Source organism: Eleutherodactylus coqui, chromosome 13 (genome assembly GCF_035609145.1).
Source record: "Eleutherodactylus coqui strain aEleCoq1 chromosome 13, aEleCoq1.hap1, whole genome shotgun sequence".
Lineage (NCBI taxonomy): Eukaryota > Metazoa > Chordata > Amphibia > Anura > Eleutherodactylidae > Eleutherodactylus > Eleutherodactylus coqui.
The window spans coordinates 40,270,077-40,288,311 of NC_089849.1; the positions used below are offsets into that span (position 1 = coordinate 40,270,077).

The 18,235-nt window shown below is 41.9% G+C and overlaps 1 protein-coding gene across 3 annotated transcripts in view; it reads right to left on the reverse strand.

The window, feature by feature from the left end:
* The window catches only part of RARA (retinoic acid receptor alpha), a 119,791-nt gene that overhangs the window by 27,896 nt on the left and 73,660 nt on the right, over positions 1-18,235 (reverse strand). Inside the window, exon 1 of one of the 3 annotated variants that reach the window (XM_066587347.1) lies at positions 16,485-17,853. The exons of the other annotated variants lie outside the window; for them this stretch is intronic. Coding sequence (XP_066443444.1) covers positions 16,485-16,776 — 292 coding nt within the window. The 5' untranslated portion in view covers positions 16,777-17,853. Of the gene's footprint in view, positions 1-16,484; positions 17,854-18,235 lie in introns of those variants that run through there. 3 annotated transcript variants of the gene reach the window in all.

Sequence of the window (18,235 nt, forward strand, 5' to 3'; positions counted from 1 at the left end):
TTGAAGCCTGTACAGCTCCGATGTCCTAAGATGTCCAGCAGGGTATTCTTACTCTATAATACTGGCTGCTTTGTTGTCGGGGGGCCTCTCCAGTATGTCCCATACTGCAGCACTGGCTCTGGCCAGCAGATGGCGCCATCGTAAAATGGCAGAAAGAGAAAGCCCCCAAGGAAACCCTGAACCCAAAATTGGATTGCAAAGGGTTAAGTCATGAACCGAAGGAATGTGCCCAAAGTGAGGGAAAACGCAGTTAAAGAAAAAAACAACAATAATATTGGGTCTCATTTATCAAAACGGTCTAGAAGGAAAACTGTATTATGATGGCTTCACACCTGCGCCGGGGAGCAGAAAAGGAAAATCCCTGCGGCCGAACGTTGCAGTTTCTAGATGGAACCGACTATAATGGGGTCCAGCCACTTTCCAGCTTTTGGACTTTCAGTCTAAAAGCCGGGCAGCTGAGTGAAAATCGAACAGGTCCCATTATAGTCAATAGGATCCGTTCGGCGCTGTTTGGTTCTGTCCTGAGACAGAGACGTTCGGCCGTGGGGATTACACGCCAATACACGGCCACTGATATATAAAGTACAAATATAAATTCCCTTCACCAAGACCTTAATCGGGACTTCACAAATGGAACAATTAGCCAAAAACATAGTAGATTTATCATTCAGGGGTCTATAATCATTAGAGGACAACTGTAGCAGCGGAGATGGCGACCATTTTGGTTGTCTCCCAGCTTTCCCAGGCAGATATAATGGCTGCTAATAATTTCCAAGACTCGAGGACTTATGTCATACTTCAGGCTCCTGGTTAATAGGATGTAAATACACGCACAAATCGGTACACATGGTATGGTCGCACTTGCCAAACTGGAAGCGAATTTGTCTGAGCAGATGAAAACACAGGCGCTCGGCACAGATGGCGGCATCCACCACGACCAGCGCGGCCGATGGGCCTCGGAGCTGAATGCCGACGACACAGGAGTTTTCATATGGTTGTAGTATGCGTCCTCCTGCTGCCCACAGGACTCCATGAAGAACACGGTAGAAATAGTGAATTCTGGACTCAACCCAAATTTTATTACCCAAGCGAAGCACAAAACGTTTTGTCGCTCGCACTAGATAAACAAGAAATAGTTTGAGCATGAATAACAACTTATTTCTGGCACAGACTCTCTGCCATGCAGGTTTGGATTGGTCTGGCCGAGACGACTCTCTTTTACAGTGCTTTAGATCTCGTAGCAGGGAGTCAGTCTGATCACAGCAGCGCAGTAAAGTTTGCCCATTAAAATCAATGGATGGTAATTGGTTCTGCCTCTTGTATGAACTAACAGAGAACATCTCCCCCATTTTGCTAAACCTGCTGATCCCTTTTTTATTATAGTAAGTTATTTAAAACCACCAAAAATATATTTCGTTGAGGGGGGGGGGGGGGGGGGGGAGCAGCTATTGTTTTTATCCAAAATGCATGTACCTTACGGTATATTTCAAATTTATAGGATTTCAAATGTTTTTTGCGCCATGCACTGGCGTAACTACAGGGGATGCGGTTGCACCCGGGCCCAGGAGCCTTAGGGAGCCCAAAAGGTCTCTCTTCTCCATATAGGAAGCCCAGTACCACGAATAAGGCATTATAGTTGGGGGCCCTGTTACAGGTTTTGCATTGGGGCCCAGGAGCTTCAAGTTACGCCTCTGCGTTAAGGATTTAAGAGAAGTTGGTGGGCCCCAAGATAAACTTTTGCACCCAGGCCCATAAGCATTTAGCTACGCCCCTGGCGCCATGGTTGTGGTGCTCTTGTAGTGGGTCCTATGCAATAAAAAACAACTGCCTCTATTGGTGAAGTGTAGATAAAGAAAAACTATCGTATGGAGGGGTGAATGTGGCACAACCTTCAGACATGATAGAAATTCTTGAGATTAGGTATTTTGCCAAAAAGCTATCAGTTGATTATTAAAACCAGCTTGTATACACGTTTCGAGGTATGGGAACCTCTTCCTCAGTACTTGCTGGGGTTACACATCTGAAGATGCTGACCATGTATCTGACACAGAGTTCTTTAGGCAATGTGTCAGATACACAGTCAGCATCTTTAGATGTGTAACACCAGCAAGTACTGTAGAAGAGGTTCCCCTACCTCGAAACGTGTATACAAGCTGGTTTTAATAATAAACTAAGATATCTTTGGCAAAATACCTAAGCTCAAGAATGTCTGAAGGTTGCGCCACATTCACCCCTCCATAAGTTTTTCTTTTTCCCCACTTGTTGTCCTATACAGTTACCCATCGAGTATAACATCATCTAGTGTGAGCTGCACCTTCCATAAACAAGAAGACTCTTCCATTTCACCGCAGCAACTAAGCTCCCTACTTCCACTCTCAGCCAGTTTCTTTTTCATCGGGGTTGTTCCACCTTTTTTCTTCCATTATTCTACATAGTGGTGAAGTCTAGAATTGCAAGTGGAAAGAACACTTAAGGGTGCGTTCACATGTAGTGTATTTGGCGCAGATTTTCTGATGCAGATCCAAAATGGTCAAAATTTGTACAAAGTGGTGTGAAGTTGTGCCAAAATCCGCCATGCGCAAATCCACGGAGCTGGCCCTGCTGAAACAGGAAGTGATGATGTCACGTTCGTCGCTCAATTGAGAGGGTGAAATCTGTGGATTCACATCAAAAATCTGCAACAAATGGTGCAGATTGAGTCGCACCAAAATCCACCACGTGTGAGCGCACCAACTTGCCCCTACTAAAGCAGGAAGCGACGGTCACATTTGTTGCTCACATGACTGCTGCAGCCAATCCCTAGCCTCAGTGATCACATGCTGAGGCCAGGGACTGGCTGCAGCAGTCATGTGAGCGATGACCGTGACGTCATCGCTTCCTGCTTCACTATGGACCAGGTTGGTGGTGCTAGACCGGAGGCACAGTGGAAGAGTGAGAAATGACTATTTTTTAATCCCGTTTCCTACCCTGAGGCAAGTGCATTTTAAAAGGGCCACAAAACCACTTTAGGCACTGATGTCACGTGCCCTTTGATGGCCGGTGTACAGGCTGGTCTCTGAGTTAATATCTGCTGCACTTTGACTCTCCATACTCCTGATCTCAGAGTAAATAACATTAGAGGAATGTATCTGGCGGTACAGGAAGTAGCGCCATCCCATCCAGCAAAAAAAGCCAACACACAACAGCATTTTCCCTTTAGCACAAAGCTGTCTTTGGCTATAAATTAGAGCAATGAGAGCGTGACCTCAGGAAGCAGGATGTCACTGGAAGATGACAGCATGGATCCAGACATTCGGACAAATTCATTATTTAAATGCCTCCAGGCCAGAGGTTATCTTTTTACAAGCCAGATTTTTTTTTTTTCTAAGCAGACTTCTTACGAAGGAAAAATAGGAATTCTGAAAACAACCGGTGTTTTGTGGATCATTTCTTGCTGGGAGAAATTCTGTTCTTATCACGATTGTTTTTCATAACCATACGGTTATTATCGTAAGGTGGCTATTATCGTAATTAGGCAAGTGCTGCTGAGCCCGCCGTTTCTGATGGAACCAGCCAACCATCTAATGTGTATGGGAGGGTCTTGACTCTCCGCCGATGGCAGATTTTAGGCAACAGAAGGTCGGGCATGTTGGATTTTATCATGCCTGTTCCTTTTTTTGACAACATCGGAGGTGTCTGACAGCAGCTTAAGGTCCTTTTACACGGGTTAAGTTGTCAACCCAATGTAATGAGTGCCGATCAACGTGTGTCAGTCAACGCTCATTGCATCAGGTTGAAAACTGTTGATGCACGTCAATCGATACTCATTTCATTTTCTTTTACATGGACCGAAAACCAGCTTTTGGGTAAAAATGATCACAACTAGGATCATTCATCTCCATAGGCCAGCTATATATCTCCGTGTTCACACCGGATACGTACAGCCGATCAGGGAGCGTTTCAATGAAAGTGATCAACCAATGAATGAGCATTTGTCCTGTTTTTCATCTGATCATTGGTCCCTTTAAAATGCCAAACCATTCATTTAGAGGAACACTTGGTCCCAATAATCCTAAGCATAAAAAGGACCTTTACTCCTCTCTTCCCATTGCCGACGCATGCTCTACTGAGGTGACATGCATGTATATGAGGTGGAAGGGTTGGTAGTTGTTGCTGTTGGTTGACTGAAGTGCATGGCTAACTTAAAGTTTGTAATAGATACAAATAAATTGATGCTAATCATTAGGGCCATGGAACAAACACAAGAAATGGAAATATGTCCCCAAACAATGAAGATCAGCTATGTTTGATGGTTTTATTGATTATCCTATCCTCCATTCACAATGATCAATTATTGTTATGGTCGCCTGAAAGCGCACAGATCGTGGTGATAACTGGTCAATGTAAATAAACTGAGTAGCCAGCAATCAAGGGGAGCTTTGCACAGAGAAACTGTCGGGCGCATTCGCTAATGACCGAGAATGGTTCCGTTGGAGACTTCTGTCACAATGCTGTTTTCGGCACCTGTGGCGGATCCCCCAAATGGAATCCCATGGCATGTACAAACAAAACCCTGCTATGTGAAGGCTCCCTAATGCATGCAGACAAGCGTTTACTGGTAATCAAATACAGACGACCTGCCTCATGGCGCCATTGTAGTGTGAAGGTGGCCATACACTAGATAGAAGTTGTCTAAACTAGCCAATTTCACCCAACTAGGTCCGTTGTCCATGAGAGAGGGATCAGGTAAAATATCCAATCCATTATGTCCACAGGAGAGAAGTTGATAACAGAGGCTTATTCCTCTTTTCCGCATTCGGGAGAAATGGCTGTCGGACGAGCAGGTGTATGGCCAACTTTACTGTGATGCAACCTAGAAAGATGAAATATCCAATAGATAAACATGGTCGATGGGGGTCCTAACAATCCTAATAAACTGCAAGTGGTCATCGGGCTGGTCAGTAAGCGGCTGTCAGTAACTTAAAACAATATGATAGCAATTTAGGAGCTGTGCTCGTTCTTCAAATTAATATAGTATGTAAGGCTACAAAAAAAAAAAAAAAAAGACATACGCCCCCCACCACCACCACCACCATCACCACCACCAGTTCTGTCTATTATCCTGCAATGTTGATTCAGAGAAAGGTAAAAAAAAACAAACAATGAGGTAGAAGCCAATTTTCTTCATTTTAGGGGGAAAAAAAATATTTCCTGACTCCAATCTGGCAGTCAGACTAATCCCTGGATCACCGACCCTTCATAAGTAATCTAGTGCAATGCTACGCCTTGTACAGGTGGTTTGGTTGCCAAAAAGCGAATGATGATGCGACAAAGAATACAGAAACCTATAAGGACAACTAAGAGTCAGACACAACCATGCCCATCTTCTGCCCCCTACAGGGCTTCTGTCTATCAGAAAAGAGTCGTTGGGACCCTTCAAAATTCAAATCCTGGCATGCTTTCATAGGCACTAGTAGACCTTGTGTCTCATGAGAGAAGAATCAATAGGGTTAGAGCTTTTTCATACTGGCGTATTATGGCACCACACAACCTCTGTATTGTACAGAGCCATAATATGGCACCCATAGAAGTCAATAGTGTACTTTTGTATGATGCCTCTGATTTCATACAGAATCCAGCAGCAATAGAAATTGTGGCATGCTCCATTAGGAAAAATATCCATGTTCTGTACCATGCACCATAGCACCATGTGGTAGCACTACAGCAGTGGAGAGACTGTGTCTTCGAACATACAGGCTCCATATATCTGCTTTACCATATACATGATGCCTTGTTCCTTAATAGAGGTAGCATGGCCATCCAACATGGCAAAGCCAAGTAGGAGAGGATTATGGGGAGAAAACAATTGATAAATACCGGCAAAATGATTTAAAGGGACTCTCCAGTTGTAAACTGCTGAAGGCCATCGTAGGATAGGTCATTGATAGTGGACATATGGGGGTCCACTCTTTCCCCCCCTGCAGCTCAGCTATTTGCCAGGCCAATGTGCTTGTTCACTGAGCCAATTTCTGCAGATGACAGACAGCTCCGTTTCCACTGCAGTGGCCAGGATTGGTATAACAGGCAAAATTCCCATTGAAATGAATGGAAACGTTGCCAGTAATACTAAGCCTCGCCACTGAAGTGAGAACGGAGCTGCACACTAAAAATCAGCTCAGTGCGTTAGCACAAAGGCACAGAGCACAGCTAATTGGTAGGAATCTTGGGCGGCAGAACCCTGTTGATCAGTTATTGATGCTCTATCCTATGGATTGGCCATAAATAGTTACAACTGGACACCCCCTTTAAAAGTGACCATAGACTGAACAATTGTTCCGTAACTTTAACAATCTGTTGTTAGACTCGTTAACAGTAATTACGCTAAAAATGATACATTCAGAAACTTTTCAGATACTCTTTACATCTACAGGCAGTTTTATACTATGTGCAAGAGCTACGGGCTTTGGGTTGTTATGGTTTTACTAGGATAGGGCAGTGATTTGCTGGGTTATATAACTTTCGTCTCCTGTTCTAGTTCTATCTGCCACCTCCTCCCTTTAATGCTCATCTAGATAAGTACAGAAGGTCAGAGGCCACAGATTCCTGTGTTATCTATGCCTGGGAGGAGAAGATCCCGCATTACAAAAGGAAGGAAAAAGGTGGTAATGGTGGGGCCGGGACTGGGAAGAACTGGACATGCGGCTCAGGGACACCAAAGAGTACAATTTTTCTACTCTGCACATATAAACTCTGAGTCTGCAGAGTCTGTTTGTACTGTGCTAATCACTGCTAATCCTATCAAAAAGGTCACATGCTCCAACCACACCACCAGACCGAAAACTAAGCAACCTATATACATATAGCATATATTCCGTATATAGTGCAAGCGAGCCCTGGAGAGGGGACAACATCAAAATGACCACTAAGATGGATGGAAAACATGGAGTTAAATTGCTCCAGGAATATCAACCTTCACATCTAAGGTGGGGGAACCTAGGTTGCACAAGGAGTGTAAAAATGTTGGTCTTGTGGCCTATATCCAAGTCCTACACCAACAAACTACCCATGTAACTAAGTCCTACACCAACAAACTACCCATGTAACTAAGTCCTACACCAACAAACTACCCATGTAAGTAGTCCTACACCAACAAACCACCCATGTAAGTAAGTCCTACACCAACAAACCACCCATGTAAGTAAGTCCTACACCAACAAACTACCCATGTAAGTAAGTCCTACACCAACAAACTACCCATGTAAGTAAGTCCTATACCAACTACCCATGTAAGTAAATCCTATACCAATAAACTACCCATGTAAGTAAGTCCTATACCAACAAACTACCCATGTAAGTAAATCCTATACCAACAAACTACCCATGTAACTAAGTCCTACACCAACAAACTACCCATGTAAGTAGTCCTACACCAACAAACCACCCATGTAAGTTAGTCCTACACCAACAAACTACCCATGTAAGTAAGTCCTACACCAACAAACTACCCATGTAAGTAAATCCTATACCAATAAACTACCCATGTAAGTAAGTCCTATACCAACAAACTACCCATGTAAGTAAGTCCTATACCAACAAACTACCCATGTAAGTAAGTCCTATACCAACAAACTACCCATGTAAGTAAGTCCTATACCAACAAACTACCCATGTAAGTAAGTCCTATACCAACTACCCATGTAAGTAAATCCTATACCAACAAACTACCCATGTAAGTAAGTCCTATACCAACAAACTACCCATGTAAGTAAATCCTATACCAACAAACTACCCATTTAACTAAAGTCCTATACCAAACTACCCATGTAAGTAAGTCCTATACCAACAAACTACCCATGTAAGTAAGTCCTATACCAACAAACTACCCATGTAAGTAAGTCCTATACCAACAAACTACCCATGTAAGTAAGTCCTATACCAACAAACTACCCATGTAAGTAAGTCCTATACCAACAAACTACCCATGTAAGTAAGTCCTATACCAACAAACTACCCATGTAAGTAAGTGCTATACCAACAAACTACCCATGTAAGTAAGTCTTATACCAACAAACTACCCATGTAAGTAAATCCTATACCAACAAACTACCCATGTAAGTAAGTCCTATACCAACAAACTACCCATGTAAGTAAGTCCTATACCAACAAACTACCCATTTAACTAAAGTCCTATACCAACAAACTACCCATGTAAGTAAGTCCTATACCAACAAACTACCCATGTAAGTAAGTCCTATACCAACAAACTACCCATGTAAGTAAGTCCTATACCAACAAACTACCCATGTAAGTAAGTCCTATACCAACAAACTACCCATGTAAGTAAGTCCTATACCAACAAACTACCCATGTAAGTAAGTCCTATACCAACAAACTACCCATGTAAGTAAGTCCTATACCAACAAACTACCCATTTAACTAAGTCCTATATCAACAAACTACCCATTTAATTAAGTCCTATACCAATAAACTACACATGTAAGTAAGTCCTATACCAACAAACTACCCATTTAACTAAAGTCCTATACCAACAAACTACCCATGTAAGTAAGTCCTATACCAACAAACTACCCATGTAAGTAAGTTCTATACCAACAAACTACCCATGTAAGTAAGTCCTATACCAACAAACTACCCATGTAAGTAAGTCCTATACCAACAAACTACCCATGTAAGTAAGTCCTATACCAACAAACTACCCATGTAAGTAAGTCCTATACCAACAAACTACCCATTTAACTAAGTCCTATATCAACAAACTACCCATTTAATTAAGTCCTATACCAATAAACTACACATGTAAGTAAGTCCTTTACCAACAAACTACCCATGTAAGTAAATCCTATACCAACAAACTACCCATTTAACTAAAGTCCTATACCAACAAACTACCCATGTAAGTAAGTCCTATACCAACAAACTACCCATTTAACTAAAGTCCTATACCAACAAACTACCCATGTAAGTAAGTCCTATACCAACAAACTACCCATGTAAGTAAGTCCTATACCAACAAACTACCCATGTAAGTAAGTCCTATACCAACAAACTACCCATGTAAGTAAATCCTATACCAACAAACTACCCATGTAAGTAAGTCCTATACCAACAAACTACCCATGTAAGTAAGTCATATACCAACAAACTACCCATGTAAGTCCTATACCAACAAACTACCCATTTAACTAAGTCCTATATCAACAAACTACCCATTTAATTAAGTCCTATACCAATAAACTACACATGTAAGTAAGTCCTATACCAACAAACTACCCATGTAAGTAAATCCTATACCAACAAACTACCCATTTAACTAAAGTCCTATACCAACAAACTACCCATGTAAGTAAGTCCTATACCAACAAACTACCCATGTAAGTAAGTCCTATACCAACAAACTACCCATGTAAGTAAGTCCTATACCAACAAACTACCCATGTAAGTAAATCCTATACCAACAAACTACCCATGTAAGTAAGTCCTATACCAACAAACTACCCATGTAAGTAAGTCCTATACCAACAAACTACCCATGTAAGTCCTATACCAACAAACTACCCATGTAAGTAAGTCCTATACCAACAAACTACCCATGTAAGTAAGTCCTATACCAACAAACTACCCATGTAAGTAAGTCCTATACCAACAAACTACCCATGTAAGTAAGTCCTATACCAACAAACTACCCATGTAAGTAAGTCCTATACCAACAAACTACCCATGTAAGTAAGTCCTATACCAACAAACTACCCATGTAAGTAAGTCCTATACCAACAAACTACCCATTTAACTAAGTCCTATACCAACAAACTACCCATTTAATTAAGTCCTATACCAATAAACTACACATGTAAGTAAGTCCTATACCAACAAACTACCCATGTAAGTAAATCCTATACCAACAAACTACCCATTTAACTAAAGTCCTATACCAACAAACTACCCATGTAAGTAAGTCCTATACCAACAAACTACCCATGTAAGTAAGTCCTACACCAACAAACTACCCATGTAAGTAAGTCCTATACCAACAAACTACCCATGTAAGTAAATCCTATACCAACAAACTACCCATGTAAGTAAGTCCTATACCAACAAACTACCCATGTAAGTAAGTCATATACCAACAAACTACCCATGTAAGTCCTATACCAACAAACTACCCATTTAAGTAAGTCCTATACCAACAAACTACCCATTTAACTAAAGTCCTATACCAACAAACTACCCATGTAAGTAAGTCCTATACCAACAAACTACCCATGTAAGTAAGTCCTATACCAACAAACTACCCATGTAAGTAAGTCCTATACCAACAAACTACCCATGTAAGTAAGTCCTATACCAACAAACTACCCATGTAAGTAAGTCCTATACCAACAAACTACCCATTTAACTAAGTCCTATACCAACAAACTACCCATTTAATTAAGTCCTATACCAATAAACTACACATGTAAGTAAGTCATATACCAACAAACTACCCATGTAAGTCCTGTACCAACAACCTAGCCATGTAAGTAAGTCATACACCAACAAACTACTCATGTAAATCCTATACCAACAAACTACCCATGTAAGTCCTATACCAACAAACTACCCATGTAAGTCCTATACCAACAACCTACCCATGTAAGTAAATCCTATACCAACAACCTACCCATGTAAGTCCTATACCAACAACCTACCCATGTAAGTCCTATACCAACAACCTACCCATGTAAGTCCTATACCAACAACCTACCCATGTAAGTCCTATACCAACAAACTACCCATGTAAATCCTATACCAACAAACTACCCATGTAAATCCTATACCAACAAACTACCCATGTAAGTCCTATACCAACAAACTACCCATGTAAGTCCTATACCAACAAACTACCCATGTAAGTCTTATACCAACAACCTACCCATGTAAGTTAGTCCTATACCAACAAACTACCCATGTAAGTCCTATACCAACAAACTACCCATGTTAATAAGTCCTATACCAACAAACTACCCATGTAAGTAAGTCTTATACCAACAAGCTACCCATGTATGTACTATCAATGTTCATGTTAAGCCGAGCTGTCAGTCCTTTTGCACCCAGGGCTCATGTACATGGCCATATTGTATGTTAATCCAAATATGGTGCATACAGGGATCTATAGACCAGTACTGGACCTCCAGAATCAAGTGAAGCACAAAGATTCATACGTGTTCCATTACATGTCGGATTATGGAGGCGGTCTTCTCATTTCTTATATAGGAGAATACAGAGCCTGATGGATGCACCATAAAACTTGCAGAGCCTCGGTCTGCTGCCATACAAGCTTTGCACAAGGCATAAAGCTATTGTAGTCAGACATGCGTACTACACCTATATTAAACAGTTTGTATGACGGACCCAATATGTTAGGCCCCCTACACACATTAGAGAATAGTCATCCGGTCCAGCCGAGAACTATCACATGTGTATGGGGGCGTCGCGACTCTCTCCCGACAGATGATGTAGAAGGGAAGAAGAAATGGACAAGGTGAAATTCAGTGTTTTATTCTGTTCCCCCAAAGATAAGCCACTGCAAGAGTTTTCTAGCAGCGGCTTACCTCCTTTAACCCATTGAAAACTCATGAACAGTTGGCCACACTGAATGTTGACGTGTATGGGGGAAATAGCCACTGGCCAACATCTATTGAAGGCGTATGGGCACCCCTAGACACTCATCCCCACCCTCCTGGAATACTGAACCAAAATTAGATCACCGCAAGGTGCAGAGTGCTATATGTTTATTCGGTAGAACCATAGGGGACTGTTAAAGGGGTTGTACCGCAATAAACCTACTACCTACCCATAGGATAGGTGGAGCTCTCACTGCTAAGACCCCACTGATCCCAAGAATGGGGATTCCATGTCCCGCCTCTTGTCGGTGTGGACTGGAGAAATGAATGATAAGCAAACGAATTATCGCTGACTGTTGGATCGTCGGTTGCGTTTACACTAAACGATTGCCGGTCAAATTTGAACAATCTAGCGATTTTTTTTACGATAATCGTTTTGTGCAAAACCACCTTAAATCATTTTTGTCTTGTTTTCTTTGCCTCTTCGGTTATTTTTAGGCTGATATTAACATCATGTGGCGGAGTTGTTTATGATCGTTGATCAGAGATGAGATACGTTTCCGCTGCCTTGGAAACAATTGTGTCTACAAGTGAACACTGGGGTAACTCCGGGCAACAAGAAGAAAACAGCGGTGTACGGGTAGAAAGTCATGGCTAAAAATATACAAGGCAGCAAGAAAAACGAACACAAACGTGGGCAAGAAGTAGCCAATAAGCGACGCCGGTTATCTAAAAGGGGAGGTGTGTCTTTAAATTTGATTTCATACATTTGAGGTGTTTTTGTGTCAAATGTCTTGCATTGCTTCAGGGAAGTAGCTGAGGATCGGCAAGTGTTTCCCATTGCTTTCAATGGGAAACCTCGCATCGCATTGTACCTCACACGCCGTGCCATGCTTTTCCCTGCCCCATTGAAAACAATGAGGAAACGCCCAAGGAAGGGAAAAGCCCCGATTTTTTCACTTATGTATATGACCCCGTTTAAAAGAATGGTGTTCATGTTCACGCGACACTTGTGCGTTGCGTGATTTTCTCGGCCGTGTGAAAGCGGACTAAGCTGAACTCAGTAACAAGCATTTGATTTCGCTGCAGCGCCCCCACAGGGAAAATTAAGTATTATGAGGTTCCCATTAAAATCAATGGGCATAAATATGTTGGGTCCTCCAAGAACGTGGAGTGGGACCACGTATTGGTGTATGGGAATATACAGCATTGTTTTATTGCTTGGCAAGCGCCAATGGGGGGTGTGGTTACATTTTACTTGCCAAAGGAAATCAGACTAAAACTATTTGCATCTTCACCGCCGCAGGATGCAACTTTACTCCTGTGATTGCAGATAGTCATCACCTTTGGTTGTTTTTTTTATGTACTAGATTAGAATGAAGCCAGCATAATATTATACAACTGAAGGAAGCAGAAATAACGAGCGGAGACTTACAAATTACACAATCTCACGATTTTCAAGAATCACTCCAGGAATATTCTGCAGAACACCTGAATGCACGTGTGATAAGTGCAAAGTGAAACAGGCTAATTTATGTCATCCGCGGTGGATTCCCCTCCCACGCATTTTACGTAGAAGCGCCTTTTATGTCAGTACAAGGAACATTCCAGTCATACTTCCCAGCACCTTATAGCACACACGCGTGTTATCTCTAAAAATCTGCAGGTCTGCAGAGCAGTTCACAAAACCTGGGAGACTCATTTAAAGGGTACGCTCACATAGGGCAGATTTTGCTGCAGAAAATCCGGACGATTTTCCATAGCCAATCTACATCATTTTGTAGGAGACTCCAAAAAAAAAAAGAGGGAGAGGGAGAAAAAAAAAAACAAAAAAAAAAAAACTTACCTGCCCCAAAGGTCTCTCCTGGCTTCGAGTGATGACATTACAACCCATGTGACTGCTGCAGCGGTCACATGTCCATATGATCCCTCATTACTGGAGGCCAGGAGAGATCAGCAGGGTGCAGGCTAGCATCTCCAGCAGACAGTGGAGCAGTGAGAAGATGCAGAAGGGGAGTCCTTTTTTATTTCTTTATACCCTTTTAAAAAAAAATATTTTACAACATGTGGATTTTGCTATGGATCTGAAAGTAGTCCAAGACAAAATCACCAACAATTTGGGTTTGCAGCGGATTTTGACTTCTCCGTTGAAGTCCATGCGGAAAATCCGCAACCAAAGCATAAACCAACATGCCGCATGAATGCAGAAATGCATGAGATTTCTGTAAAACGTGTGAATTTTTGCCCCATGTGAACGCACCGCTACACATCTACCCATCTACCCATCCTAGGACAGACAGGCCTGAAACTCTTTTGCCCCACACCCCAATCCTCATTAGGGGAGAAGGTTGACATGACCTTGCTCCCTGATCCCCCCTTCCTTTGTGGAGAAGGGGAGCCTAATAATGTAGTTGGGAAAGAAGATGGGGCTTCTATGTTCACCTCGACATTTCATATTGGCTGTGTTCCTCGCACGTTGCAGGCCTCATCCAGGCTGCACAACAATGGATATGCCCTGCAATCGGTGGAAACCGTATTAGTACCGCATTACTTCTGCCATAAATTTATAAATGGCAGCTATTATGAATGAGATTCAAGAAATTAGTTTTTTTTTCTGGAGGTTTTACACATAGTGACCACCACTATGTGCATTTCCATACCTTCTATTAGCAAGCCCATTTCTACAGAGACGGGTTTGCACTCTATAGATGCCATTATGTATCGCTGCTGTATATCTACAGAAGAAGAACATTAATTAACCGCTAAAATTCTAAGAGTCGATTAATGGCTAGAAAGAAGAATTTGGGGATTTTCTTTGTATCTCCTTGATCATAAACAAACACTTTCCAGGAATGCAAAGCCCATTGTTAAGGAACACATGCCCCATACTAAACACCCACCCACAGGCGAGTGTGCAGAAAGTGGCGGGGGAGGTGTCATTGAACCCAGTGTTTCCCCTCTGATCTCTTGGCTCCTCTGTGTACAGACTGTGGGGGGTCAATAAATACTAGCTTTATATGCTGCTGATAGAGACCTGCCCCTCCTTTGGCAAATAGAGAGAAGATAAGAAGCTAAGATAAATCACTTGCATCTACCACCTGCAAGGTAGGTACTACCCTCCTCGCAAACACACAACTACCCCATACAAAAAAAAATTATACTACTCCAAACTAGTTGATAAGAAATTCCCTCCATAGCCAAGAAAAGTTAAACACATAGTGCAACCATAGGAAAAAAGCAAAAAAAACTTACAAACTGCTAACAAAAGTGAAAGAAAAAAAAAAACAAAAAAACTTTTCACAATATAAAAAGCTACAGGAAGTGCAAATTGGCCCTCCGCTGTCGGCTAAATAATTGGTTTCTAGCCCATTATCTTCCCTGATCCCCATATAAATATGCTAGTTCAGCTCAGGAGTGATGAAGATAAGCGGCACAATAGCTTCTTTGTGGCCGCTTATCTCCCGAGGATCCAAGCTGCCCAACCCTAGTTCCTTGCTATCCATTGGTAGTAGGGTGCTAGCATCCTGCTAGAATATCCATTTTATCTTGGACATCTATGAAAGTCTCCTAGGTTGCGAGAGTGTCAAAATAAGAAAACAAAATCAAACATTCCAGCGACCCAACATTTTTGTAGGTGCATCGACGTGTTCCTGTGGGAACAAAACTTTTGTAGAAAAGTTATTGTGCGACGCCTTTTTTTTGCAGGATCCTATGTGCCGAGGATAACGTCCAATCAGCAATATCATAGAAATCGAATACAAGTAGTATAGGTGGTGCATGAGCCAAAAACAGTAACAACATTTCAGCAGACCATCAACATGCACTACTTTTTCTAATGATGTATATTAGGGAATTAGAGGATATTGAGCTAATGTGAAAGAATTAAAAATAATCTTTACATTTTATAAGCATTTTTTTTTAACCATAAAATAGATTAGCAAATCATCTATATAGCGGCTAAAAATCAGCAAAACCACATACACCCAAAAATTAGCTTTCAAAATAAAAGCCTCCGGGAGTGAAAGGGTTAAGCCCGCAGCCAACAGTATAAGCTCATCTTCCAAATAGGATTACAGAAGAGAAATATCTTCACTTCTCTCCAGAGCTGGAGTGAGGGATCCTTATTAAAGTGAATTTTACCCAGGCCCCAAAAGAGAGAATGGCTACACTTACACAAGAGGAAGAATTGTGCTATCATCTAAAACCCTGGGCTACGAGCCTGTTTAGTGAGGCTGAGAATGTCTTTTATTTCTTTCTAGCATAATGGCCCTATTGTCAAGAACGACCAGGAAAAAGTGCTATCGTACTGTAGACGAGAGAGATACTACAATAGCGTTGGTGGGAGGGGATGAACCGGTGGTTGAAAAGGACTAAATAATCAAAAATAAACATAAATTCTTAGGTTCCAAAAACATCTAAAAAGCAATTACTTATTGTTCACCTAATGTGGGCCCACAGTATATATCATGCAATAAAAAGGGATATATCACATATAGACACTGAGTACCGGATACCTTTATGACCCCATGGCCAACATAAATAAGCCTACAAGCAAAAACGAGTTTATAAAGTACAAAGAAAGCTAGAACAACACCGGACCTGTAAAAAAAAACACAATAAAACGAAAACTTCATTTTATAGTCTATTCTAAAACATTACGACTTAATCCACAATTTTTCTAAAGCCTATGAAAAGCACAAAAAAATAAAAAAAATGGAAAAAAAAACAAATACATATAAATAAGAATAAATCTAAACACATATGTACCATGTATGGAAAAGAAACGCATTTAGAACCAGTGCAAACAGCCTTTTATCCCGTATTTAAGGATCTAGGTCAAGCTTTATAAAAGGAACAGCATCTATTTTTTTTCCACCTACGTACAATGGTTGGAATGGCTCCAGTGCTGGTTCCGGATTGGAGTCCCGAAAGGATGAATTGCCCCAATTCCTTTATCAGGCATGATACAGGCCCTGTTCTGTGCATAGAAATCCATCATGTGATAGTGCGTCGGGCTGGTACCCAACCCTGGTACATCCACGTTTTCATACATTGTAAATAAAGCCACCGGAAGATCATAAATGTATTTTAAAAATATATATATGAAATGTTGTAAATATTTTTTTTTTGGAAAAAAATCCCCAAAAATATTTAAAAAAACAAACAAAAATATCATATATAGTGTACAATAATTATAGGATTAAGAGGATTTAGGAGAAATCTCAGCGGAATAGCATATGGGGTTTGTCAAAGCAGTGAGTGGAAGAGTAGGGTTGAGCTTCTGCAGACAGATCCAGAGGTAATATCTGATGGGAGATTCCTCTAACTCTCTGCATGGATTCCATCAAATGGCTGGAGAGGGGGGAGGGACATAGTGCAAAGTTTAAAACCCAAACCCCTGGAGATAGAGGTAGACTGGGCCTACATACAACCTTTTCCGGTTGCCTAATGTAATCAAAAATTCCCTCTATCCAGCTCCATATGACAGATTTCGATGCATTCGCCGGTAGACCCTCTCGTATCAGTTTTCTCTCTTGTGTCTTGATGGCATGGAATCCTCGGAAATCCTTAAGAGCCGGGAATCTACTCCATTAGCAAGAACAGGAGGGGTAGGTCAATTAGGGAGAGTGGTTGTGGATTAAAAGGGTTGCCTGGCATGGTCGGCTCACGCCTAAATAGAAAGTCTTAAATAAGGGAAAATCTCTTTAGAGCAAATGGGTGTCCATCTAATTCTCCGGTAAAGATTGCCGTCCTCAAAGGAGAGATTACATATGGATTTGGGGATAACCAAACGTTATGGGAAAAGGCGATGCATTTCGATGCAGGGTTCCTAGATTTAGACGCTTAGGAATCTCCTCGTGATGCTGTCTTTATTTAAAGCACGCCAGCTGCGGGAGAAGGGAAATCCTCAATAGGTGCAATCCTGGATGTAAATACAAGGTTTCGGATGCAATGGTAGGTCGGATCTCCCGGAGGGGTTTATTGAAATCTGTTCGTATTCTGCAGAATGGAGGTTGGTGACCGGTTCGAAGAACTGAAGAAGCTTCCTGATGTGAGAAGAACCAGGCTGTGTAGTAGAGGGAGATCCCAGATAATGAAGTCAGGCTGGATACTGAATTGCGGAGAGAAGACGGGGGATCCTGGACCTCATTTGGGAATGTCAATGAGTGGTTAGGTGCTGTGGTGTGCAGATCCTGCTGTTCCTCCTAGTACTGGGGATTCCTGTCTCTGGGATTGTAGAGTCACATATGCACTGCTCGGTGCTGCAGACTTCACTGCTGTCTCTTCCCCCCTCCCTTTTCCATTCTGATGGACTGAAGGCAGCTGAGCCCTGGAAGTCAACACCCCCAACCCCCCCTCCTAACTCTTAACCTATTCCCTGCCTGTAGTGACACACCAGTCAGTCCCAACAAAGGCCTGTCCTTCCCAAATCCCAACCTCATGTGCATTGTTTAGGAGCAAGCAATGATCTAAATGCCTTTCCATCACTACCCCCTTCATTTGCCTAATATCATGCATATGACCTCTCCCTGAACCTCTGTCCTCACCTCCAAGTGACCCAACCAGCTCCTTCTCCCAGCTGATGACATCACAGACTTTCCCACCCCCCTAACTGCATATTTTGAAATGCACTG